General features: G+C 40.7%; 1 protein-coding gene across 1 annotated transcript in view; it reads left to right on the top strand.

Moving 5' to 3' along the window:
• The window catches only part of LOC136874783 (little elongation complex subunit 2), a 325,510-nt gene that overhangs the window by 228,858 nt on the left and 70,640 nt on the right, over nucleotides 1-26,012 (top strand). The window contains exons 8-9 of the mRNA XM_067148455.2: nucleotides 3,982-4,111; nucleotides 23,123-23,762. Coding sequence (XP_067004556.2) covers nucleotides 3,982-4,111; nucleotides 23,123-23,762 — 770 coding nt within the window. The remainder of the gene's footprint in view (nucleotides 1-3,981; nucleotides 4,112-23,122; nucleotides 23,763-26,012) is intronic.

Raw genomic sequence — 26,012 nt, forward strand, 5'->3', positions numbered from 1 at the left:
GGAAAACCATCTTCAGGACTGCCGACAGTGGGATTCGAACCCATTATCTCACGGATCCAAGCTCACAGCCGCGCGCCCCTAACCGCACGGCCAACTCGCCCAGTCACATTCGGGTTTTGAGATAATGAGTGTTACAATATATACCATAGTACTCTTGTATTGCACAAGACATGTAGAATACGCAGTTTTGACCAATTGTTCCTCCTGATTTTTCCTGATTTTCGTATCAAAATCTCCTGATTTTTGGTTTTGTAAAGTTGGCAGGTATGGGAGGAGGAACTCTCATTTATTCCTAATGTTAGCCAACTAAATTTCAGTGTTGGTTCTACGTGATTCTTTCTGCATGCCAGTGTTGCAGAGAACTCTCAAGTGAAGAATACTTAATGAAACATATGTATTTCCTTGCTAAAAATATTTCTTATTGATAAGCATAACAAAGAATAACATAATCAGGCTGCATAAGTGTTAAATCTGGAGGAACTAGGATCAATTATAGTTCCAAAATCATATTGCAATCAATATTCCATGTTGATACTAAAACATAATTTCTACTATCTAGGTAGAAAAGAATATATTCTCGCTTCGCTCTCAAGCCTAGATCCCTCTGTTGTATCAGTGAAACATGGCTTTCAGACACAATTAATGACTCAGAAGTGCTACCAGATTCTTTCATCCTGTTCCGTAAGGACCGCACTCTAACCACAGGAGGCGGAGTTCTTATTGCCGCAAAACCAGAGTGTAATCCAACTAGACGTCCCGAGTTGGAGACGACAGCTGAAGCCGTGTGGGTAGAAATTACGTGCGGTAGTAATAAATTCCTCATCGGATCTGTATATCGTTCACCGAAGTCCTCACAAACAATGAACGATGCCTTGCTCTCCTCTCTGGATCGTGTGCAACAAGTACAGAATAATTATGACGCAATTTATATTGCTGGTGACTTCAATCTTGAAATTACTTGGTCTAGAAATGCCGCCCCAGTACCAAACAATCCTCTTGCTAATAGTTTTCTCTCCACCTTCTACGACATTTTCCTCCATCAGTTAGTGTTCGAGGCAACTCGTATTACTCAAAATTCCCGCTCCACACTAGACCTGTTCCTTACTAACTCTCCATCATCCGTCCAGTTTCTGGACGTAATACCTGGATTTTGTGATCACCAAGCCATAATTACAACTTTGAGCTACAGAAAACCCTCCGCAAAACTCCACTCCAGAACAATATATAATTTTTCCCGCACCAACTGGAACGATCTTTCCTCTCTTCTATCAAAAAGTCTTCCTATTCCCCTCGCGTCCTTCACCGGCGATATAAATATCAACGAGATCTGGGAAAACTGGAAAAAAATATTTTTTGAATGTGTCGATCAAGTTGTGCCGAAAGTTTCTATCTCTAATAAGCGAAAAACGCCATGGATCAATAAAGAGATAACATCAGGTATTCGAAAGAGAAATTGTTTATACAGGAAATGGAAGGAAAACCCAAGTGACAGTAGGTGGGAGAAGTACAGACTGGCTAGGAACAAACTCAAATCATTAATCCGTGATGCCTACAGTTCATATATCCACAGCCTTAGTTCTAATAGTAAAGAGCTATGGGCTTTCATTAGAAACAAAAGTGGCAAAAGTGCTCCATCCGTCTTCAAGTACAACGGACTATCAGTTTCCTCTCCCCAAGGAATAGCAGACACATTCAATAGTAAATTTAAAAATAACTTCTCCACTGCTGACAAGAATGAAGACATGTTCACTCCAAGGTCAACCCCTCCCTTTCTGCCCCTAACTAGCTTGTACTTCACTGCTAACGAGGTCGCAACAAGTCTTCGGAGAACTAGACCTCATGCTGCGAACGGCCCAGACAACGTGCCGGCCAGAATTCTCCATCGCTGTGCAGAAGCATTAGCACCTCTCTGTGCAATATTTAACATTTCAATGAACAGTGGGACTGTTCCAGAAGAATGGAAGAAAGCAAATGTCGTTCCCGTATTCAAAGATGGTGACAGGGAAAATGTAGACAACTATCGCCCAGTCTCTATTACATCTGGCTTATGTAAATGCATGGAACGCCTAATTGTTAAACATGTGCTGGATTTTCTGAATGAGAGAAACCTGTTGAATAACAACCAACATGGATTCCTCCCTGGAAAATCCTGTACTACACTTTTAACAACAGTAATTGATGAGTGGCAACATTCCCTGGACCAGTCTAATATATCCCAAGTGGACTGCGTAACTCTCGACTGGAGTAAGGCCTTTGATCAGGTACCTCATCAACGACTGTTGTTAAAACTTAACAAGTATGGCATTCAAGGCAACCTGCAGGCATGGTTTCGATCATTCCTGGTAGGTCGGACGCAGAGCGTTGTGTTCAGTGGGGCCAGGTCAAAACAAACCTCAGTCACCTCGGGTGTGATTCAAGGTAGTGTGATAGGGCCGCTGCTGTACACAATATTTACGCTGGATCTGCCAGGTTGTGTATCGTCTTCTATGGCACAGTACGCTGATGACACCATCATTTACAGAGCCATTCGCAATGAGAACGACGTAAATAAGTTACAGTCAGATCTCGATAACGTGGTTCTGTGGTGCAAAATAAATAGAATGTGTATAAATGTACAGAAATGTAAATATATCCGCTTTACTAGAGCAAGATCACAGTTACAACACGAAATTTCACTGTGTGGTAAAAACCTGATGCCTTGTACCTCAATAAAATTGCTTGGCATTCACATCTGCAGCAATTTAAAATGGAATAAACATGTTGAGGAAATAAGGTGTAAAGCATACAGAGTCCTGGGATTCATCCGCAGATCTCTACTGGGAGCCAGGAAGAAAGCCGTTCAGACAGCCTATTTGTCATTAGTACGCCCAATAATGTTGTACGGGCTTCCTTCCTGGCACCCTACTACAGTGGAGAACATGACGAAACTAGAGAGAGTTCAACGCCGAGCAGAACGACTAATTACTCAACACGGTCATTTAAATCCAGCCAGGTCACTGCCCTCCATAACATCCCTCTGTAAACAAATAGATATTACTTTCCTGAGAAAATCCCTCGCAGGTAACATTCATATAAACCCTTTCAACCGCTTACAGCTGAACTATCGTTCCGCTCAAAGAGGTCGAGGTGTGTCCCTTTTCCCTCCATTTGCAAGAACAGCATCATATCAAAGTGGCTTCTTTAGTTGTTCTGCTCGGTTGTGGAATGAACTCCCATCGCAGATAAAAGAACTACCTGCAGAAAATTTCTGTAAAGACGTAAAACGGATGTACATATAACGAAACCTTCTGTACAAAACATAATTTATCTACTGTGAGAATGTTCAGTATGAGTGGGAGGATGGATGAAAGTTATGGGGTCCCGAGTGATTGAGACGGTAAATGTGTATGAGTGAGCCGGCCTAGCTGAAGAGAGAGAGAGAGAGAGAGAGAGAGAGAGAGAGAGAGTGTGTGTGTGTGTGTGTGTGTGTGTGTGTGTGTGTGTGTGTGTGTGTGTGTGTGTGTGTGTGTGTGTGTGTGTGTGTGTGTGTGTGTGTGTGTGTGTGTGTGTGTGTGTGTGTGTGTGTGTGTGTGTGTGTGTGTGTGTGTGTGTGTGTGTGTGTGTGTGTGTGTGTGTGTGTGTGTGTGTGTGTGTGTGTGTGTGTGTGTGTGTGTGTGTGTGTGTGTGTGTGTGTGTGTGTGTGTGTGTGTCATGACTTGAATGTTGAACAGGTCTTGTGAGTATTATTGTATGTAAATATGCCTATGTAAATATTTTAACTGTATATAAGAACATCATGTAGAATGTAATTGTATATTTGTATATTATAATTTTAAGTGGTGATGGAGGCACTTTTGTGTATATGGGGCTATGCCCTTTCTCCATTCACCATCCCTAAATTGTAACTACAATTAGTGGAAAATAAATAATAATAATAATAATAATAGTGAAGGTTGTAATATTTGTGGACCTAATATGGAATTAATAATTTATTTTATGCAGAAAATGGTGCACTGAAGCAGAGGAAGGTGGTGTTTGTGGATAAGGCTTTAGCCCCAAAAACTATGACTGTTGCTGAGAGAAATATTTGGTATCACAAACTTGGTGTTAGAATGCTGGTATGTCACTATGGGTAAGTACATGATTAAATCCTCTATTTTACTTAATTTCTTATTTTTATTTTGATGAGGACTGAAAGAAGATCTGCAAGGAAGAGACATAGAATGATGTAAAGTTGAAGAGGAAGGAATGTACCTCTGCAGACGGAAATGGAGAGCACTCTTAGGCCGCGTGCACACCGAGCGCGCTTCGCATTGTGTGTTGCGTGTAGCGTGAAATGCTATGCATAGCGCAAGGCGTGCTTGCTGTTCACACCGAAAACTCTACGCCGTGCTCTCAGCTTTGTTTGGCGCGAGGCGTTTTAGGGTCGTCACAAACTAATTCCGTTATCCAAGTACACTAGAAACAGTTTACTGATGGATAAGTTACCTAAAATTAAAAATTAGAAAGAAGAATCGAAAGTGGATTCATGAATGTAATGAAGAACGAATTTCGGAGAATTCCATCGTTTGTACAGAGATGCAAGACTTTATCGCGATAAATTTTATGATTACTTAAGAATGACAAAAAATACCTTTGACCTTCCAAACCCTACAAATGAAATGTGCGACAAGTAGCGGAGGGGAGAAATTCAATTTTCCCAATTGTCCAGGAGCACCGTGCATCAAACACATGGAAATTAAATTTCCGGCTAAATCACGCTCTTTATATAATAATTATAAATAGTATTTTACAATACTGTTACAATTAGCGTACACAATTTATCATCATAACAAAAGTGAAGTAAATGTGTTTCAAATATTATATTTACTTCCAAGCCCACTCCTTGCCTGCATATTTCATATTACCACCCTCCATTTACAAAATTATAAATTCTATGCACTTTGTCACAAAGTGTCCGGCTACATGGCTAAATGGTTACCGTACTGGCCTTTGGTCACAGCCGTCCTGGGTTCGATTCCCAGCAGAGTCGGAAATTGTAATCATAATTAGTAAATTCCATTGGCACCGGGGCTGGGTGTATGTGTGTATTCATAATCATTTCATCCTCATCACGACGCAGGTCACCTACGGGTGTCAATTCAAAAGACCTGCACCTCGTAAGCCGAACTTCTCCTCGGACACTTCCGACACTAAAATCCATACGCAATTTCATTCTGTCACAATGTTGAGCCCAATAAAGTGTGACAGTAGAAGTAATATTACTGTATATGTTTACTGTAGGAATGCGATAAAACTGTTGTAGATACATAAGTCCACTTATTTTGCAAAACAGTTACATTTTTATAGTTTTTGTGTCTTGGGTTCCATATTTCTTCTCTTTGAAACACTGCATGAATAATTTCTTCTTCCATAGCTTCAGAACCAGCTAGGTAACGCTAAGCAATTAACCAACACTGTGCGTTGTCTGGCGCTTCGCTTAGCTGTAAGGTAGGCGTCCAGCGCAGCAGAGCGCGGGCGGTGTGAACACCTGGCCTAGAAACAAAGCACTGGTTATGCTTAACGTGACGCTTAGCGTTGAGCAACACGCGACACACTATGCGAAGCGCGCTTGGTGTGCACGCGGCCTTACACCATACCGTGGAAAGTGGAGATGGTTGAATAATAATGATGATGACAAGGACTCAAAGTATATTTTATTGTTTGGCTCATCAGTCTACAGAAAACACCACCATACTCTGTGAATCTTATTTTCTATTGGTTATTATTGCAGACAAGTGTGACATGCTATTATGCCTTAGCCTTCCTTCTACTACCACTCCTGCTGGGCTGAGTGGCTCAGAGGGTTAAGGCACTGGCCTTCTGATCCCAACTTGGCAGGTTCGATCCTGGCTCAGTCCGATGGTATTTGAAGGTGTTCAAATATGTCAGCCTCATGTCCGTAAATTACTGGCACCTAAAATGAACTCTAGCGGGACTCTGGCGCCTCGGCTTCTCCAAAAACCGTCAAAGTAGTTGGTGGGACGTAAAGCCAATAACATTATTATTATTCCTACCCCATACATATCTTTCCCAAACCTGAAACTAATTAATAAGTCAGTCCTGGGTGTCTCAAGGTATGTCTTATCAGTGTATCTTTTGATAAAATTATGACGAATTATACTCCTTTTGACAAACATGGGGTTATATTTATCTTTTTCTTGTTTGGTAAGTATATTTTCTTCTTCTCTCTCCTTGCTCAATACATTTCTCGAGTGAGTAAGATAATAATATTTCCTAATGGAAAGTAAACAAAAAGTGAGGTATAAAACCAAAGATAAAATCCTGGAAACAAGGATATATGTATACAAAGACTAGCTGTTACCCATGGCTTCGCTCACGAGGATTTGGTAAGTTCATACTTGCAATCTTTTACGGTTTATCCATAAAATGTATGGAAATTGCAGCATTTTACGGTTTTACGGATGGACAGTGTCATATTACGATTTCGCGGACAAAAATTTGAAACAGCATTCGATAATAGCTACACTTCCGTACAATCGATTGTTTGCGTGGGTCTTGCACACTCGGTCTTGGTCGAAGGTAAGTCCACGATAGTCGATAACTCATTCTTTGATATGATTGGTACTTTTACCCGTGTGATGTTTGTGTCGTTATTGGAATTGAATTTAAAGCCGGGATTACAGTTCTTCTGTGTGAATCTTAGGTAAAATTCTTTCTTCAAGCGAGTGTTGTTCTTTGTTTACGAACAGTACTTCCAGACATTTAAAGAACCATATCTGTTGATTTTCTGTGCATACTAAAATCAAGAATGTTTTAGCCTTTTAAGGTTATGATATTTTTCTTAAGTGTTCGGGTTTTTGTGTTATAACTTCATGTTGTGCAGTTTCCTGTATTCTTTGGACTAATTACATTCGTTGCAGTGACTGGGTATACTGCAGTTAGCGAAGCCCATTAAGTTATAAAGAAGAAGAAGAAGAAGAAGAAGAAGAAGAAGAAGAAGAAGAAGAAGAAGAAGAAGAAGAAGAAGAAGAAGAAGAAGAAGAAGAAGAAGAAGAAGAAGAAGAAGAAGAAGAAGAATTACATTCATTCCACGTGTGTGTGTACGTTTTTTACCACGTGCATATTCCTTGTTCACGAGGTTGGTGTCATATTCATTTAATTGTTTAAGACTTTGTGTGCTTTGACATGTTTTAATGAACTCCTGCTTACTTCCTAAACCTCAGAAGATTGACTTGTATCAAATGAATGAAGAGTTGCTATAGTAGCCCCTGTGTATAAAGGAAAGGGTGATAGTAGTTCTAAAAGGCCAGTTCTGGTGCAATTTAGAAAATTTTATATTTTTATATTGGAAAACGTTATAGGCATTGATTTTTATATTAATTTGCTTCAAAATTAGTGGAAAAAGAGAAACATATGCACATGGAATAAAACCAGTGTTTTTTTTTTTTACCTCAATTAGGTACTGCTGCACTATATTTTATACATGAATTTTCTATATTTATTAAATTATTTTCTATCAAAATTTGCCCAAAACCAAGATGAATGCACACAAACATAAATTATTGTATTAAATTCACTTCAAAAATTTCCCCCCCAAAATCAAAATTAATGCGGAATATTCTTCCCCTATAGAAAAATTAAGAGGATTACAATCCTGAGAAAAATTTCCAGTAAATTATCATTTGAAACCTGCCCCAGGTAAAACTTTCAATATGGGAAAACGGAATTGAAAGAGTATAAATAATTTTTATAACAATAATATTCAAGAGCGCAACATGAGCGACATATGTCTGCTTCCGTTGAAAGATTAACTGCTTCTGCGAGCAAAGTGATATCTCACATTAGTAATCACAGCTCGTGTGAAGGTCACAGTTTTAGATAATGCAGAGTTAATATGTGATAGTACACTGCAGCGATCTGTCAGTAAGGGTTCTAACTTCAGGCGCACTCAGTACGCCATCTGTTACTTTAAGTAGAAACTATAAAAAAGAACTATCTGTCTGTTTATATAGGAACTACTTGGTATTCTACAGTTATCTCAATTCATATAACCTATTAAATCCACTTTGTGGTATGTCACTGATAGCTGAGTGGTTATAATATTAAGTTAGTATTTTGTTATTCGTGGTTCGAATCTACCTTCTTCCAGATATTTTTGAATTATATTCAATGTTAACTAAGTATATATACTCTTAAATTAAACCTCAATCTTTGCCTGCCGTGGTAGCTCAAACGGTTAGGTGTCGGTAAATGTTTGGGATTTGTCCACTTAGAAGTGACAGGGTCGCCTTTAGGTATCTTTTAATACACTGAGATATTCCGCCTCAAATTCCTTTCTCTATCATTAAAATCATGTTGTAATCATGCAGTAGGTCTAATTTTATTTTGGTCATCTTTAGCATAGCGTCCCAGACTAAACCTGATGCAGTAAAATACCACTCTGGATCTAATTCATACGCTTTCATACAGGTTTCCCTAATATTCTCAAATACATCAGCCAGAAGCAAAACATCAGTTTTTAGGTATAAGTCATGATGTTCGCCTAGGTTTGGGATATAAAATTTTTCCCAAACTGATTTTCTTCATCTCTTATATCTTCTTCCAATAATAGACTGTGGAATTCTTTTTTTTTTTTGGGTGGTAGCTGGGTTTCTTCAAATCTATTCCAATTATCCATACAGTCATTGGGATAAACCCCCTTCTGCGCTACCCAATCTAAATGGTCTACTGGAAAGAACCTTTTAATATTGACCATTTGATCTTTCGATAAATTCAATGCTAATTTTCTGAAAACAAAAATTTGTGTTCTTTTATTTTTCAAGGAGATTCCAAATACCAATTTTCATGTTGGTAACATGTTAGGCTTTTGTGATATATTGTAGATAATCTTGCTGCCGTAAGAATACTGGAGCTGACGTTGCCATGGTTATGGCAGTTCATTCATTTGTCTGATTCTTAGAGCAGGGGTGGTGTGGTGCCAATATCTCCATAATGATTGGTTTGAGTGCCTTAAAACATGGTTTTCAGGCCCAGAGGGCTTACTGAGTTTTGTTCTTTGCATCAGGGGGCTTAAATTGAGCTTTGTCTCGTCTTTGTATGACAAATTTGATATTTTGCCTATATTAGCCTAGAATTTTTATGTCCGTACAACGTGTGTAATTCTAAAGGTCATGTGAATCAGTTATTTATTTGTGACATATACATCTTGTCACTCGCCAGTTCACAGAACATGTGCAAAAATCAATATATCGCTACTGAGGAAAACTAATTCAGGGTTACAGACATGGTCATGTTGGAAATGTAGTTTTCCTCAATTCTCAGAATCTTTTTTTAACACAACATCAAGCAGTGTAAATAGTGATTTCAGCAATTCAGAACATTGGACTGCACGTAACAGGACAGTTTTGGTGTTCTCATTTAATGCTCGTAGCCTGAAATCTGCGAAGCAAAAACAGGCAATCCAGGCCGATCTCTGACATTCCCCAGTGACATCACTTAAGGGGTGAGAGTGGGGGGTGAAAAGAAGTGAGGAAGGAGTTGAATTCTTTATATGAGGATACATATATCTCAGAAACTGAAAGTTTTACAGACGTTAAAACTGGTACTTGGAATCTCTTTTAAAAATGAACACTTTTTTTTGGAAAATCCACTTAAGGGGGTGAAATAATAAAAAAAAGCGGGTGAATTTTTAAAATGAGTGTGGAGTCGCGGGTGCGAACTGTGTCGCACATGTGGATTTGATCCTGTTTCACGGCTGGATGCCCTTCGTGACACCAACCCCGTGTGTAGGGATGTAATTACTAATGCATGTTCCTGTTGTGGTTTGTAATGTGGTGTGTTGAGTGAATATGGAGAGGAGAGTTATAAAAATGTTGTAGTATAACTTATGTGCAACAGTTTTGTATGTATTGAAAAGGAGGATTTCCTTATATTAAAATTACTGGAGATTTTATCTTTGGAGTTAACTGGCAGCACAATCGTCCTCATCTCCTGCCTATTCCCATTGATCCATTGGCAGAAACTTTCCTTACAGCATTCTATGACCTGTTTCTTGATCAATTAATTACTGAACCAACCCGTATAACGAAAACCTCTAGCTCCACACTAGATTTATTCCTTACTAACCTACAATCCTCAGTATTGAAGACACAAGTGATCCCCGGCTTTTCTGACTACCTAACAGTTACAGCCACCCTAAAATACAAGAAACCATCAGTAAATAAGTGTAATAGAAAAGTCTATAACTACAAAAAATCTGGCTGGGAACTAATATCATACCTTCTCAGAAAACATCTAACACCCCATTATCTTTAAACACTGTGGACATTAACTCGGTGTGGTCTAGATGGCAAGAAAGTTTCTTTCATGGTGTTAACAAAGCAGTCCTTAAAGTAAAAATCGGTATGAAGAAATGCTGAAGCTAATTGAAAATTACAAGAAAAATGTAATATATGATTGACTAGATTAGAAGCTCTTGAAGAGGTAAATTTTATGGTACTCCTCCAGGGAGAAAAATATTTAACAAAACTTTCATTAAGAACAGTATTAAAAGCCGTCAGCCTCAAATTCAAGTGACTGGTGATAAAATCACGGTGAGCAGGTTATCACCAACAAGCTGACGACCCAGTCGTTAAAAAAATGTCCTTTCAAAGGAAGATTCATAAACACTTACTGTTGTCGGCGAGCATGCAGGGCTGCCGACGAGTACCTCGCCCTGAAAGCAGAGTCCAATCTGCCATTTAAAAGATATCTTTACTTTTGTGTTAAGAGTGAAAGGTCTTCCACACCAATAGCAGTCGCGGCTATGTTATCTGTTGCATGACGTTGTACCATTAACAACTGTAACAAAAAATTATGATCACCAGTGATGCCTATTTTTGTTGTTTGTTGTTCTTATTTTATAGCAAGTCTTTTAAAGTTGCACTAACACATGGAGGTTTTTAGTGATGCTGAGGAAATCACAGGAAACCATCTTCAGGGCTGCTGATGATGGGGTTCAAACCCACAACATTCTGAATGCAAACCTATAGCTACATGATTCTTACCATGTTACCAACTCGTTTGGTAGTGATGTCTCTATAATGATGATGATATTTCTTCATGATTCTGAAAGATGCTTGTATCCTGTTACACATAAAATAACCAAGTTTCATGGTTTGTAAGTAAAGATATGTTGAATTATTCATTATACAGTGTTATTAAATACCTCATTCTCCTATGTAGTCTATGCCAGTACTATTAAACTGAATGACCTTTTTTGAGAAGCACATAAAATTCAGGCCAAATAATTCTCTACTTATTCATAATGACATCCATAAAATTGCATCATGTGGAACAAAATTCAGACACCCTGTTCTGCTGCTGGCTCATAAACTGATAACAGAAAATGAAGATGGACTGTGAACCTGATAAGAAGAAGGGACTGCAAAGGCCTCTTTTATCTTCCTCAAAACGTATGAGTCCCTCTAAACACAGTGCACTTTGGACATGGTAGAAATGGATATGTGCTACATTCTTGTGGCCTGCAGCCTCTTTCAAGCTGCGACTGCAAGAAAGAAATCCAGACAATAATAATAATTATTATTATCATTAACTTTATTGGCCACATTGGACCACTTGAATTTTCCATGTACACTTTTTCTTTAAAAGTTGTACTGTTTGATTCTTCTTATCTGCCCAGTACTTCTGATCGCAGTGTTCTTAATTCGTCTGAAATCTTTACAGGCCTTCTGTGCATCATTTAAGTTGAAAATTTGTGATTCTCAAGAAGGGTGGTTATTTTATTCCTTTCCTATGAATCTGTAACTTCGAGTTCAACTGTTTTGAGATCCTCTTGAATTTCTTTGATCCAATGCCCTCCTGTCTTCCTTCCCAGATTTCTCATCACTAGTTGTCGCAAAATCCTGTTTTCTGGTAATATTAAGATGTAAAAGAAATAAGAGATTCTTTTCTTCTTTATCATGCTGGTAACTCGGTCAATCTCTCGATAGACAGTTTCATTGGGGAGGATTCTCCAGACTCCTTCAACCTGGTATATTTTATTTATGCAGGTTCTAATAATTATTAGAAAGAAATTATTAGAAAGAAGAATTATAATTTTTCTTTCAGTTTTGAGGAGTGATCAGTTCTTCCTTCATTTTAAATTTGGAACAAGGTTTTGCAAGCATAAGTGGCTTCGGGAAAAATTACAGTTTAGTAACATTGTCTGTTACAAACATTTTTTGTTATAAGTTGACCAGGTTAGAAATTGTGCTTTTTTCATTTTGTTGGTAGGCGTAGGGATGTGGCGACCCTATCACCCAGTGGGAAACCACTGCAATCAGCTACCCGGGTATTAGTGGGAAAACCATAATGTTTGCAGGATATGGAGGAAATGCCTACTCCCAGTCCTGAACAACTAAGATGAAATAAGGCAGAAAGCCGTCTTCACAATTTCATAAAATCATCCTTCATCTCTCATCTTCACCTTTCCGAATAACATTTAGAATTGTAACTGGCAGATTTCAAGGTGACACCTTAGGCAGTCGACCATGCAATGTCTTTTGAAGAAGACAATAATAATAATAATAATAATAATAATAATAATAATAATAATAATAATAATAATAATAATAATAATAATGTTATTATTATTATACCAGGCGAGTTGGCCATGTGGTCAGGGACGCGTGCTGTGAGCTTGCATCTGGGAGATAGTGGGTTCGAATCCCACTGTAGGCAGCCCTGAAGATGGTTTTCTGTGGTTTCCCATTTTCACACCAGGTAAATGCTGGGGCTGTACGTTAATTAAAGCCAAAGTGTCTGTCATCATGCCCGGCCCTCGTGATGTCCTCCATCCTGGCTATTTGCGCAAGGAGGAATTAATCTATGAATAAACAATTAGAAATGTGCAATCTGGAGGCACGGTTGCGGTAGATACCAACAAGCTTAAAGATTCCCTTGATTTGCCTATTTCCATCCCAACTTTGGGAGAGAAAGAGATTGACGACTCTCTCTCCACGATCACTGACAATACTACCGAGGTAGCATCCGTAGTTAGTTTTTTTGAAGAAAATGATCCTTCTCCAAATCAACTTAAACGTGTGCAAGCTAGATTGTTTTATTTTTCTAATAGAGTTAACGATCTGTTGTCTCTAAAGTTGAAGGACATTCAAGGGAAGGAGGCTAGTGCTCTTCTTGAAAACCTTTCCAAATTGTCCAGTAAGGTTAGCCTATTGTTAATTGGGGCAGTCCCTCCCAAAACCGACCAACCCGCTACGGTAAACGTAGTTAGCGAGGAAGACTCTTCTAAAGGAGAAGAAAATAGGAAATCAGTAGGAGTACAACAAACCTCTGCCCCATTAGACAATGAATTTGAACATCGTACCTCTTTGAATAATGCACCTTCTGAATCAGCTTCTCCGCCACTTAGGCCTGTACCTACTATGTCACCTGGCTTCAGCAGTTTGCCCCATCCTTTAGCAATGTTGCTCAGAGGTATTTCAAAGTTTTCTGTTAACTCTACCAGTGACGTAATTTCATTCTTAAGGTTTTTTGTTGAATTCCAAGATCATGCTCTTGTTTTTTCTCTTTCTCCGTGTCAAATTCTGCAGATTATTTATCCCTATTCAGTTGGTGTTCTGTCTGACAAAATAGTTAGGGCAATTGCCGAACAATCAACTATTGAAGAGTTTCATGCACACCTTCTGGCAAATTTTATCCCCGCTCGAGCTAGGTCATCGCTAATTCAAAAGTACTACTACCGAGTACAGCGTCTGGATGAAAACCTTGCCGACTTTATTCAAGACATCAAATTCTACACCAGAGTATTTGCCCTCCATTTTCCAGAAGATCAAATTGTTCGGGCTATAGTGGAAGGAATTTCACCATCTTACAGGTCATACTTGTGTTTGGCGTCGCGTCCGAAAACTTTTGCCGAGTTGGAAGCTATGGCTGTCTCAGCTGAAGGGGTTAGATATGCCGACACACTACGTGTGGCGAGGGAGCGCCCTCCTTCTTTTAGTAATCCTCGGCCTCCACCTCGCCGACCCGTCTCACCCCGTAAATGTTATGCTTGCGGGTCGCCTGACCATCTTCGGAACAAGTGTCCATTAATTAAATCTAGCGGGACAAGGAATGGAGCAGGGTCATCCCAAGGCTGTTTTAAATGCGGCGCTTTCTCCCATGTTGCCAAAAATTGCCCGAATTCGAATAGCACTCCCTCCTGCTCAACTTCGGGTGCAACTTCCACCAACAATCAAAAATGACTAGTGGCTTCGGCTGAGTCGGCTAACTCTTCTTTCCGAGGCTCATCCCCAAGTAAAACTGCCGAAATCTCAGGGAAAACTCAGTCTTCGAATTTATCTTTTGAAGGTCCCAAAGAATGTCTTAAGATTGCGGCGGATTCCCCCGCACCTGTTCCATTTCTCAAAATAGAATTGAATAATGAACCTGTAGCCGCTCTATTAGATTCTAGCAGTGTGTGTTCCATTATTTTGGCCGAATGGTATTCCAAATTAAAATCTGTGTGTAAATTTCCGGATTATTGTTCGTCTTTGGTTCAATGCGTTTCGGCAAACTCCTCTCCATTAGAAATTTTAGGTTTCCTGTATGCCAAAATTCGTATTTCTAAATTCACTTGGAAAATAAAACTGTTGGTGGCTAAGCATTTGTCTTGCCCCATTATATTGGGAGCAGACTTCATGTCTTACACTGGTCTAGTGCTCGACCTTCAGAGCAAGTTGTGCACTTTCAAATTTGCTAGTAAATTCAAAATCCCTTTATTAAAATGTAATTCTGTATCATGTTCATCTGTTTCGCCTACCCAGGATGAGATGTTGTTAGACCTTAGACATCTACCTGAGGAGCAGGCGGATAGTATTCGCAAGTTGTGTCAGTCGTTTCCTGAAGTATTTTCTGATACTCTTGATGTTACTGACCTCATTGAATACAAGATTGAGGTTACAGATTCGATTCCAGTCCGTTTTCCCCTTTATAGGCTCTCTCCACCTAAAATGAAGGCTTTGAAGGAAATCATAGATCAGATGTTGAAGGATGGTATCATTCGGCCCTCTAAGTCGGCGTATTCATCGCCTATTTTCCTTGTTCCGAAACCCCAAGGTGGCTTCAGGCCTGTGATTGATTATAGGGCTCTCAATCGGAAGGTGGTGTTACAATCTGTGCCCCTTCCAGACCTTCACTCTTGTTTTTCATGGTTTCGTAAAGCTAAGTTCTTCACCATCTTAGACCTCAATCAGGCTTATAGTCAGATACCTCTGGCAGAAGAATCTAAACATCTTACAGCGTTTGCCACCGATTGGAACCTGTACGAATACAACCGTGTGCCTTTCAGGCTCCCCACGGGAGCAGCCGTGCTTACGAGACTGCTAGACAGGGTCTTCTCCGACATCAAATTTGAGTATCTATACCATTATCTTGATGATGTCGTATTTTCTGAGACCTTTGAAGAACAACTAGATCATCTGAAAGAGGTCCTGAGTCGCCTTCGTAAGGCAGTGTTAACGGTGAAGTTGTCCAAGGTTGCCTTCGCTAAGCCTTCCATGTCATTTCTAGGGCATATTGTGTCGCCCGATGGTGTCGCGGTAGATCATTCTAGAACACAGGCCATCCGTGATTTCAAACCTCCCAAGGACATCAAAGGTATTGCCAGGTTCATAGGCATGGTGAATTTCTTCAGGAAATTTATTCCTAACTTCGCTAATAGAGCGGCGCCCTTGAATCTTCTTCGTAGGAAAGGCATCAAATTTGAGTGGGGGCCTTCTCAACAAGCCACTTTCGAAGATCTCAAATTAGCCCTTTGTAATGCCCCTGTCCTCACTATGCCCAATTTCTCTAAGAAATTCATCGTCCAAACCGATGCGTCGTCGGCGGCGGTAGCTGCAGTCCTTCTTCAAGAGACTGAACTAGGGAGGCGACCCATCGCCTATGCCTCTAGGACATTGTCGGCCCAAGAATCCAAGTATTCCATCTATGAACTTGAAGGTTTATCAGTCTTATTTGCTCTAGAAACGTCCCGCCCTCTATCTGGAACATATCAAGTTCAACTTGGAAACGGATAACCAAGCCTTAAGCTGGGTCCTAGCTAGGCCGCGTCGTACGGGTCGTACAGCCCGCTGGGCCATCAGAATTTCTGCCTTCCAGTTTGACGTTACGCATATTAGAGGTACGGAAAATGTTGTGGCAGATGGACTAAGCCGTATATTTTCTAATGATGTAGAGCCCGTTGAACAGGAAGACTGTTCTTCACTTCCCGAGTCCATACCTGCTGGCGTAAATGCCATACTAACGGATGCTCCCATGTTGTTTAGGGATCTTGAAAAATATCAACGTGAAGATCCGACGCTGGCCCCTATCATGGAAACCCTTTCTTCTGGGGAACATGTCGTCCCTTATGTATTGAGGAATGGTGTTTTGTGTTGCCCGTCGAGGCATGATCAAAAGATGAAAGTTGTGGTTCCAGCTGTTCTTGTACCAATGATCTTCAAGTACTACCATGAGACTCCATTAGGGGGGCATTTAGGTATCTTTAAAACTAGAGAAAAGATCCGAGAAATGTTCATTTGGAAAGGTATGGACGGTGAAATTCGTGAATTGGTAAAAGCTTGTAAAACTTGCTGGCTTAGTAAACCCACCATGTCCACTAAGCTAGGCCTATTGTCTTCTCACCAAGCGTCGCACTCCATGGAACGTCTTTACATCGACTACATAGGACCCTTCCCCCAGTCAAAGGGGAATGCCAACAAGTTCATCCTTGTGTGTGTAGATGGCTTCACAAGATTTTCTTGGTTATTTCCGACTAAGCTGACTACCGCTCATTCCACCATTTCTTATTTAAATTCCATCTTCGCTTCTTTTGGTCTGTGTCAATATATTGTTTCTGATAATGCTAAAGCTTTCACCTCCAATCTCTTCCGTAAATTCTGTTTTGATCTGTCTATTTCTCATGTGACTACTTCTGCTTACTATCCTCAACCATCTCTGGCTGAACGGGTCAGTCGTAATCTGAGGTCGGCTCTTATTGCCTATCATCATGAAGATCATTCTAGGTGGGACAGGCCCCTGCATTGGTTAGCTTTCGCTTTGAATTCAGCGGTTCATGAATCCCATAAGTTTACTCCAGCTTCTTTGATGTTTAAGTTTGTTCCCAACATGCTGCTCTCTAACCTTTGGTCTCTTAGGCCTGGTTTCATCAACGTGGGTTAAATATTCTCTAACCCTGGGTTTGTTAACTTAGGGTTAATATTTTAACTCATTCTTACAAGTCACGCGTTTCACCAAGCTATTTCGGCAGAGGGTTAACTAACACCGCGTTAACCCTCGCAGGAAACAGCTGTCCTAATAATCAAGGAGGCAGTGACTAAAAATCAGAGATCATGAACACACTTCTTGCGTGGTTCTTTTGTTTATTTCTTGCACTGTATTTCGTTTTCTTCCTCAGGTCCATGGTAGATATTATTCTTTCGTGATCTTGAACGAAAAATGGAAGAAGTGCAGAAGAAAAATAGTGGCACGAATTTTTCTGCTTTAGAAAAATCATTACTTATTGAATTAGCCACCGAGTACCGAAGTATTATAGAATGCAAGAAGATTGACGGTATACAATTAAAAGAAAAGGAGGATACATGGAAAAGAATAACAGGGGAATTTAATAATATTGCCCACGTTACAGTGCGATCTACGAAACAACTAAAACAGTTCTATAAAAATTTTAGCTTCTCTGTGCCAAGAGTTGTTTTGAAAGTTGGCACACCTTCACAGCAATATTATACACGGAAGTAAATATACAGTTTAATTTCAAAGTCCATTTCTGTATAACCACTACGTAATACACAGTATAATGTTCATTAGTGTTGTACTATTGAAGTGGTGGTGTGCAGTTGCATTCCTATATGCCACTGCAGTGCTGTCGTTATCAATGTGAAGAATGATGTCATTCTCAATTCCAACATTCCTGTTCCTTCTCCTTCCTGTGAGATACTGACGCAGAGTCAAGTCCTGTGGGGGAAGTTAATCTCGGGTCTCCACAGCAATATTGTACAATACCGCTGTTGCTACTATTACGGTCAATGTAGTTTCTTTTAGTTCGCAAGCCCAAGTTTGTTTCGATCAGCTGTGTATTCTAACCTCTCGCGAACTTCATCGACGAATTTTCTGACAACGGTTTTTGAAGTCTATCTCTTCAGAAATTATTCCTCAGATAGATTTTCAAAGTCTTTCCTTCTTATTATAGGCCTATTTCTGTTAGGAACACCGTTTATCAAATCTAAATAAAGCAACTTTGCATCAAATGCATGATTTACTGTGGCCATATTGCTTTTAACCTCGAATAAATAGTTTAACCCAGGTGAAAGGCGGGGTTAACTTAACTCCGGTCTTAACCTAGAGTTAAAAATAACCCTCCTTGATGAAACGGAATGAACAGTCAAACTCAGAGTTAAAACTGTGTAACTCGGGGTTAAGGTTTTAACCCACGTTGATGAAACCGGCCCTTAGTGATATTCTACCTGAGACAATAGATCCAGATAATATTAAAGATCTTTGAAAGAAGTCTAAGGCCAACCTTAAAATTTCTCATGAAAAGGTTAGGGAAAGATATGATCGTGGACAGAGGCCCACCAATTTAAAAGTAGGAGACCAAGTTATGGTCAAGAACTTTGTTCCCGTGGGCATGCTTGCCCCCAGATTTCATGGGCCGTGCATTATTTTAGATTTTCTTACGCCGGTCACATTGTTAGTGAGCAATCCAGCCACCGAGAGAATCTTTAGGGTTCACCTGTCTCAGGTGAAGCCTGTGTAAAGTACTTGCTCATTGGATCTTTAACATCTTGTAAGAACCCCAATGGTTATATTTTTCTCTAAAAATTAGGCCTTCTGCCCCTTATATTTTTACGTTTGGTTGTTTTTTTTATGTGCTTCGTATAAATATTGTAAAACCTTCCCCATAGTTACTCTGCTGTCCTGTCAATTCGGCCATTACCACGCTTCTGTCTCCTGCTAAACCACACCAGTGGCAATAAAAATAAAATAAAAAGTTTCCACGCCGCTGGCCCCTCAGCCTCACTTCCAAGTCAGTGCCCTGAAACATTATATTCCAACAAAAATTCTGCCGCCGAGATCTTACTGTTTCAGTGCCCCCGCAGCCGTGCGGCGCCGTACCGCCACTGAGGTGGGATACGGGCCCACTCCACTCCAGTGAGGTCAACCAGTGTACGGCGAGCTGGAGCCCTCCTTCCGGCCAAGGCTGATGTGCGACGCACCACCCGCAAGCTACTCGAGGACTGTAAACAAACTTCACTTCTACGGCATGCTTCACCACGACTACCCCTCTCATAGTAGCGAGAGAAAGGTATCTCAGGGTACTTGAGGGGTCTGGACGACCTTGACGGAACTTTGGCAGCGGCGACAGGTCTTGCCGTCAAAATTAATCGACGGCTAATGTACTTCTTCAGCTACATGGACACTCTATTTCTGCAGTTAATACAGTTTTGCTTCAAATCAACCTTTGGTGGACTTAGAGAAATATTACTTCCATGAATTAATATTTTTGTTTCGCTCTTCTGATACAACAAAGAAATTCTAAAGCTGGACTTAAACTAGTCCTACCCATCTATATCAAACAACTTCAGAGACCTCCGACTACAAAAAAAATTATATTTTCTCTTCTAAATTCTTCTTCAACTAACCAGCAACAAACTTGGACTTTTGTTTTGGAAATTTTTTTTTTATGTGTCACCCCTTGGAAGGACTTTTGGGGGGGAGGTCTGTACCGGGCGGTACACCTCTTCGACGCAAGTTAAATCTTGCGCCAATTGAAACTTCTCTACTGGAGAAACCCGGAACTTTAACCACCGAACTAACTCGACTGGTTATCAGAAGATGTCACTGTGTGTTTTTGATTTGCTTTTCTTTTTCATTGATCGAGAAGTGGGGACATTCTCTAACAGAGGTCTCTACCAACAAAGCTATGATTATGCACTCTAGTGTGAAGGAATGAACTTTCTTGAAGAAATTTTGTATTCATCAGTTGTGTCTTTACTAAATTTTGTTCTGTGGTTTGTGGGTTGGCAATATTAATCCTTTCTTTCCGCCTGTTTTGAATTTAACCAATCAGTAATTTCTGTAATTAATTTTCCTCCAATCATAGCTTTCTTCTTTAAATTTCCATGTGTAATTCTTAGTCTACCAATAAAAATTGAGTGGGTGTGTCTACTCATTCCTGAAAGGTCTCGAATTTTCCATGAGGGTATAAAAACTGCTGATTTTCTTGTCTCCGGGCCACTTCAGTAACATCTAGCTTTGTGTGTGGATATGTAGCAGGGGGTGGGAAGCGCCCCGTTCTTCAGGCAGCAGCTCTTCATCAAGGTAATGGCCTCTTAACATCTTTATTTCTTGCTAGCTCAGCAGTTTAACTCCCGGGGAAGTTCCGAAACCTTTAATATGTAAACTATTAAACATGTAAACCCTTTTCCTAATAAACTTCAGTTTTCTTGAATTTTAATTCGCGGATAGAGAGTACTTTACCCTCTCGAGCTCCCCTTCATTTGAAATTGAGGTGACTACGTTTTCGTAACCGTTTCTTCTCTTCCTTAATGTATTAAAGTTTTCTCATACGAGTCACCTCCCTAGCTTGGGATTAGCCCCTGTGTATCGGCCTAGAGCCACTTAGGTTTGAAAATGTAGATTTAGGAGTGCAAATTCACGCCTCCATCCTTTTTATTTTGGGCCTTTTAAATTAACCTAGTTTTTGCACACTAAGGCCCAGTAGATTGGGTACGAGATACCCCTGTTTCTTTATTATGCCTTGATGGCAGTTTGTGTAAAAGTCTGTTATTGCCTTTGATAGGCTTGTAAAAATCGAGAGCAGGTCAGCTCTTTCTGGTATTGTGGAAGGTGCCTCTAGGAGGCTTGACATTACTAAGTGGGAGCAAATGCTCCATGTAATGAAGGGGTTTTCTGCCCTTTGGTAATTTGTGGTTGTGAGCTGAGAGCTCAGACTTTGGGGCTTGTAGCCCAGGATTTGTAAAGTTGCTGTGTATCAACTTTTCCTTGTTATTTCCCCTAGTGGAAACTGGTTAAATTTTTCTCTAGTTTTGGACTTCTTGATCGTGTACCTGATTTAACTTGTTATTTGTTGTACGCTCAAAAATTCTATGTCGCCATTGTTAAGTTTTTGAAAATATAACCTCTGTTGAAATTTTAATTCATCTTTCGAACTTGTAGTTAGACCCATTCAAGCCCACACCTTCTTTTCACCTCTGCTGGTCCACGGATAATCCCGTAACACTAATAATTATTAGAAAGAAATCATTAAAAAGAATTATTATAATTTTTCTTTCAGTTTTGAGGAGTGATCAGTTCTTCCTTCATTTTAAATTTGGAACAAGGTTTTGCAAGCATAAGTGGCTTCGGGAAAAATTACAGTTTAGTAACATTGTCTGTTACAAACATTTTTTGTTATAAGTTGACCAGGTTAGAAATTGTGCTTTTTTCATTTTGTTGGTAGGCGTAGGGATGTGGCGACCCCATCACCCAGTGGGAAACCACTGCAATCAGCTACCCGGGTATTAGTGGGAAAACCATAATGTTTGCGGGATATGGAGGAAATGCCTACTCCCAGTCCTGAACAACTAAGATGTAATAAGGCAGAAAGCCGTCTTCACAATTTCATAAAATCATCCTTCATCTCTCATCTTCACCTTTCCGAATAACATTTAGAATTGTAACTGGCAGATTTCAAGGTGACACCTTAGGCAGTCGACCATGAAATGTCTTTTGAAGAAGACAATAATAATAATAATAATAATAATAATAATAATAATAATAATAATTATTATTATTATTATACCAGGCGAGTTGGCCATGTGGTCAGGGACGCGTGCTGTGAGCTTGCATCTGGGAGATAGTGGGTTCGAATCCCACTGTAGGCAGCCCTGAAGATGGTTTTCTGTGGTTTCCCATTTTCACACCAGGCAAATGCTGGGGCTGTATGTTAATTAAAGCTATGGCCGCTTCCTTCCAACTCCTAGGCCTTTCCTATCCCACCGTTGCAGTAAGACCTACCTGTGTCGGTGTGACGTTAAGCCACTAGCAAAAAAAAAATTTTTTAAAAATAATTTGATGTGGTTATTGTTAGACTGATGCAACTCCCGTAAGGCAGACCCTTGAACGAGGGCAGGCAGCGTCTGTTTTGAATAGGAAACTGTGTTTTAGTGTGATGGAGGATAGTGTTGTGTGTGGTGTATGAGTTGCAGGGATTTTGGGTATAGCACATACACCTAGTTCCCATGCCAAGGGAATTAGCCATTTCCAGTTAAAATCCTCTGATCCAGCCATGAATCGAGCCTGGGAACCTAAGGCTGAGGTGCTGTCCTTCCAGCCATGGAGCTGGATAACCACACAATTGTACACATCACTTTCAGGTGGTCATATAGAGCCTTGTCTGGGACTGTAAACTAACATGTGACAGCATCAATGACAGGTATTCTGTGGCTGTGATGATTGGACCAGTCCAATTTAGTTATTGTCTTCATCTTTTAAAGGGGCTGCCTGGCCGAGGCGGTAAAGGCGTGCTCGGTTCGCCCGGAAGGACATGGGTTCAAATCCCCGCCAGGAAGTTGTAAAATTTAAGAAACAAGATTTCCACTTCCGGAGGTGCACATGGCCCTAAGATTCACTCAGCCTACGCCAAAAATGAGTACCAGGTTAATTCCTGGGGACAAAGGCGGCCGGGTGTAGAGCTAACCACTCTACCCCATCAAGTGCCAAGGTTACAGATGGTGGAAGCCTTTACCTTCCACCACTCCAAGGGCCTTCACGGACTGTACGGAGATGACTTTGACTTTGACTTCATCTTTTAATTTATGTGCATATATTTTTCTTCATTTCTGTTTTTGTAATTTTCTTTCTCTCTCTTGTTTTTGGTTTGTGTTTGTGTATATATCTCTCTCCATTTTGCATTGTGTTTTCTCTATTTTTATGTCTATTTTGTATCATATGTTAATCCTTGCAGTTTTTTATCATGTTCTTTTTTCCTCAATATGCATGCATAATCTAAATAACTAATAAACTAAATAAATCAATTAATTACCTGTGCATATGAATTGACTTGAATACTAAATGTTTCTACTAATCTTTTATGCAGAGATACTTCAAGAGATCCAAAAAATAATACCTGTGTTCCTGATGTAGTCTCGTCAGCAACATCTTCAGCTGCTACCAGTGAAGCCGCAAATATCTGTAATAATCCTCCAGAGGTATCAAAAGTAGACAATATTCATGAAGTGAAAATAGTCAATGTTTCCAAAGATGATGGTTATTATGACGACGACGACGATGATGATGATAGTGATTCAGATAATCTTATGATTGACTATAACAGTGATTCAGAAAGAGAAGATCAACCAGAACATGAGACAGATCTAGCTGCCAACACTTCCTTGGCGGAGCTCTCATTGTCTTCATCAGTTGGCACTACCTCACAGTGGTTACCGCAGACAGCAGCACCCATGAATTCTCCAGAAAAATTGACACCATCTTTAGAGGTACCCGACAAAACTTCTACTCATCATACAAAGCTTCAAGAATCTCTGATTGTGGAGTTGCCTGTTGATGGACAATACACTAAAATGCAACCTGCTCCAAAAACATTTGTTGCATATCGCCTTTGGAAGTTGTCACCAATGAAGAGAAACAAGGAGGACTTGCGAGAGGATTTCTTGAAAGGAATTGGCAGCTGTCGAGATATTAAACTGCTTGTACGGTGTAAAGTGGATGCATGTGAGGTAGGTAATCGATATATAAAAATTATATTATCAACATACTGATTTTAACTTTTCATTGCATATTTGAGGCACTGTTATGTGTGGGATAAAAGTTTGAAATACATTCTTGGAAGTAGTTTAAATACATTCTGCAGTGTTTTTAAACTTGTACTTTTTTGTCTATTTGCATGTTTTGAAAGAGGTTTATAAGAGATGTTTGAGAGGCTCTAAAATCAATAGTCACTAACGTAGATGGCTTGTTACTTTATTCCGTGCATACAAGTAATGGAAAGGAACCAACAAGTGACAAATAAAGTCATATATAGAAAGATAGGAACACATACTGGAATAAACACGACAGGTCAATGTGGGAAGATGATACGAGGACAAAAATGAAAACACTAACAAGGGAAGTCTCTATGTCTTCCATATACTGCTGTCTCCTTATCAATCCCAGTTCTATATCCATCACAGAGACGAGATGGGGGTCTAGAAGAGATGGATGTAAAAGAACTGATATCGATCAGGGGGGAGTTCACCTTTTCCACTAATAACTTCTGGAGAACAAAATATATCTTCATCAACAAAATATAAAGATGCCTTGATCACACATTTTATTTGTCACATATAAGAAAAGTGGAGAAGTATTATTTGTTTGAAAGTCAAACCATCTTTGCTATCCTTTTTGGTCCTCCAAGGGCTCTCAACTTTGGAGAATCGGTTGGTGACAAGTAGTCACCCAGTTGAGTCTGACATGGCTTTTGATAACTTGTCACCCAGATGAGTCTGACATGTCTTTTGATAACTTTTAAAATAAGTATGAGATAGTTGATGGTAGGACGTTAGGAGTATGGCATAGATCTAGTGATGACATTTCTCGATATACACTGACTGACAGTGACAATGCAACACCAAGGAGGAGTGGTTCGAAAGGGATGAAAGTTGGGGAAAAAACAGAGACGGCACGGATGAATAATTGATGTTTATTTCAAACCGATATGCAGGTTACACAATGCGCACGGTATCGAGTCAGTAGGATGTAGGACCACCGCGAGTGGCGATGCACGCAGAAACACGTCGAGGTACAGAGTCAATAAGAGTGCGGATGGTGTGCTGAGGGATGGTTCTCCATTCTCTGTCAACCATTTGCCACAGTTGGTCGTCCGTACGAGGCTGGGGCAGAGTTTGCAAACGGCGTCCAATGAGATCCCACACGTGTTCGATTGGTGAGAGATCCGGAGAGTACGCTGGCAACGGAAGCATCTGTACACCTCGTAGAGCCTGTTGGGAGATGCGAGCAGTGTGTGGGCGGGCATTATCCTGCGGAAACAGAGCATTGGGCAGCCCCTGAAGGTACGGGAGTGCCACCGGCCGCAGCACATGCTGCACGTAGCGGTGGGCATTTAACGTGCCTTGAATACGCACTAGAGGTGACGTGGAATCATACGCAAAAGCGCCCCAAACCATGATGCCGCGTTGTCTAGCGGTAGGGCGCTCCACAGTTACTGCTGGATTTGATCTTTCTCCACGCCGACGCCACACTCGTCTGCGGTGACTATCACTGACAGAACAGAAGCGTGACTCATCGGAGAACACGACGTTCCGCCATTCCCTCATCCAAGTCGCTCTAGCCCGGCACCATGCCAGGCGTGCACGTCAATGCTGTGGAGTCAATGGTAGTCTTCTGAGCGGACGCCGGGAGTGCAGGCCTCCTTCAACCAATCGACGGGAAATTGTTCTGGTCGATATTGGAACAGCCAGGGTGTCTTGCACATGCTGAAGAATGGCGGTTGACGTGGCGTGCGGGGCTGCCACCGCTTGGCGGCGGATGCGCCGATCCTCACGTGCTGACGTCACTCGGGCTGCGCCTGGACCCCTCGCACGTGCCACAAGTCCCTGCGCCAACCATCTTCGCCACAGGCGCTGCACCGTGGACACATCCCTATGGGTATCGGCTGCGATTTGACGAAGCGACCAACCTGCCCTTCTCAGCCCGATCACCATACCCCTCGTAAAGTCGTCTGTCTGCTGGAAATGCCTCCGTTGACGGCGGCCTGGCATTCTTAGCTATACACGTGTCCTGTGGCACACAACAACACGTTCTACAATGACTGTCGGCTGAGAAATCACGGTACGAAGTGGGCCATTTGCCAACGCCGTGTCCCATTTATCGTTCGCTACGTGCGCAGCACAGCGGCGCATTTCACATCATGAGCATACCTCAGTGACGTCAGTCTACCCTGCAATTGGCATAAAGTTCTGACCACTCCT

Source organism: Anabrus simplex, chromosome 5 (genome assembly GCF_040414725.1).
Source record: "Anabrus simplex isolate iqAnaSimp1 chromosome 5, ASM4041472v1, whole genome shotgun sequence".
Lineage (NCBI taxonomy): Eukaryota > Metazoa > Arthropoda > Insecta > Orthoptera > Tettigoniidae > Anabrus > Anabrus simplex.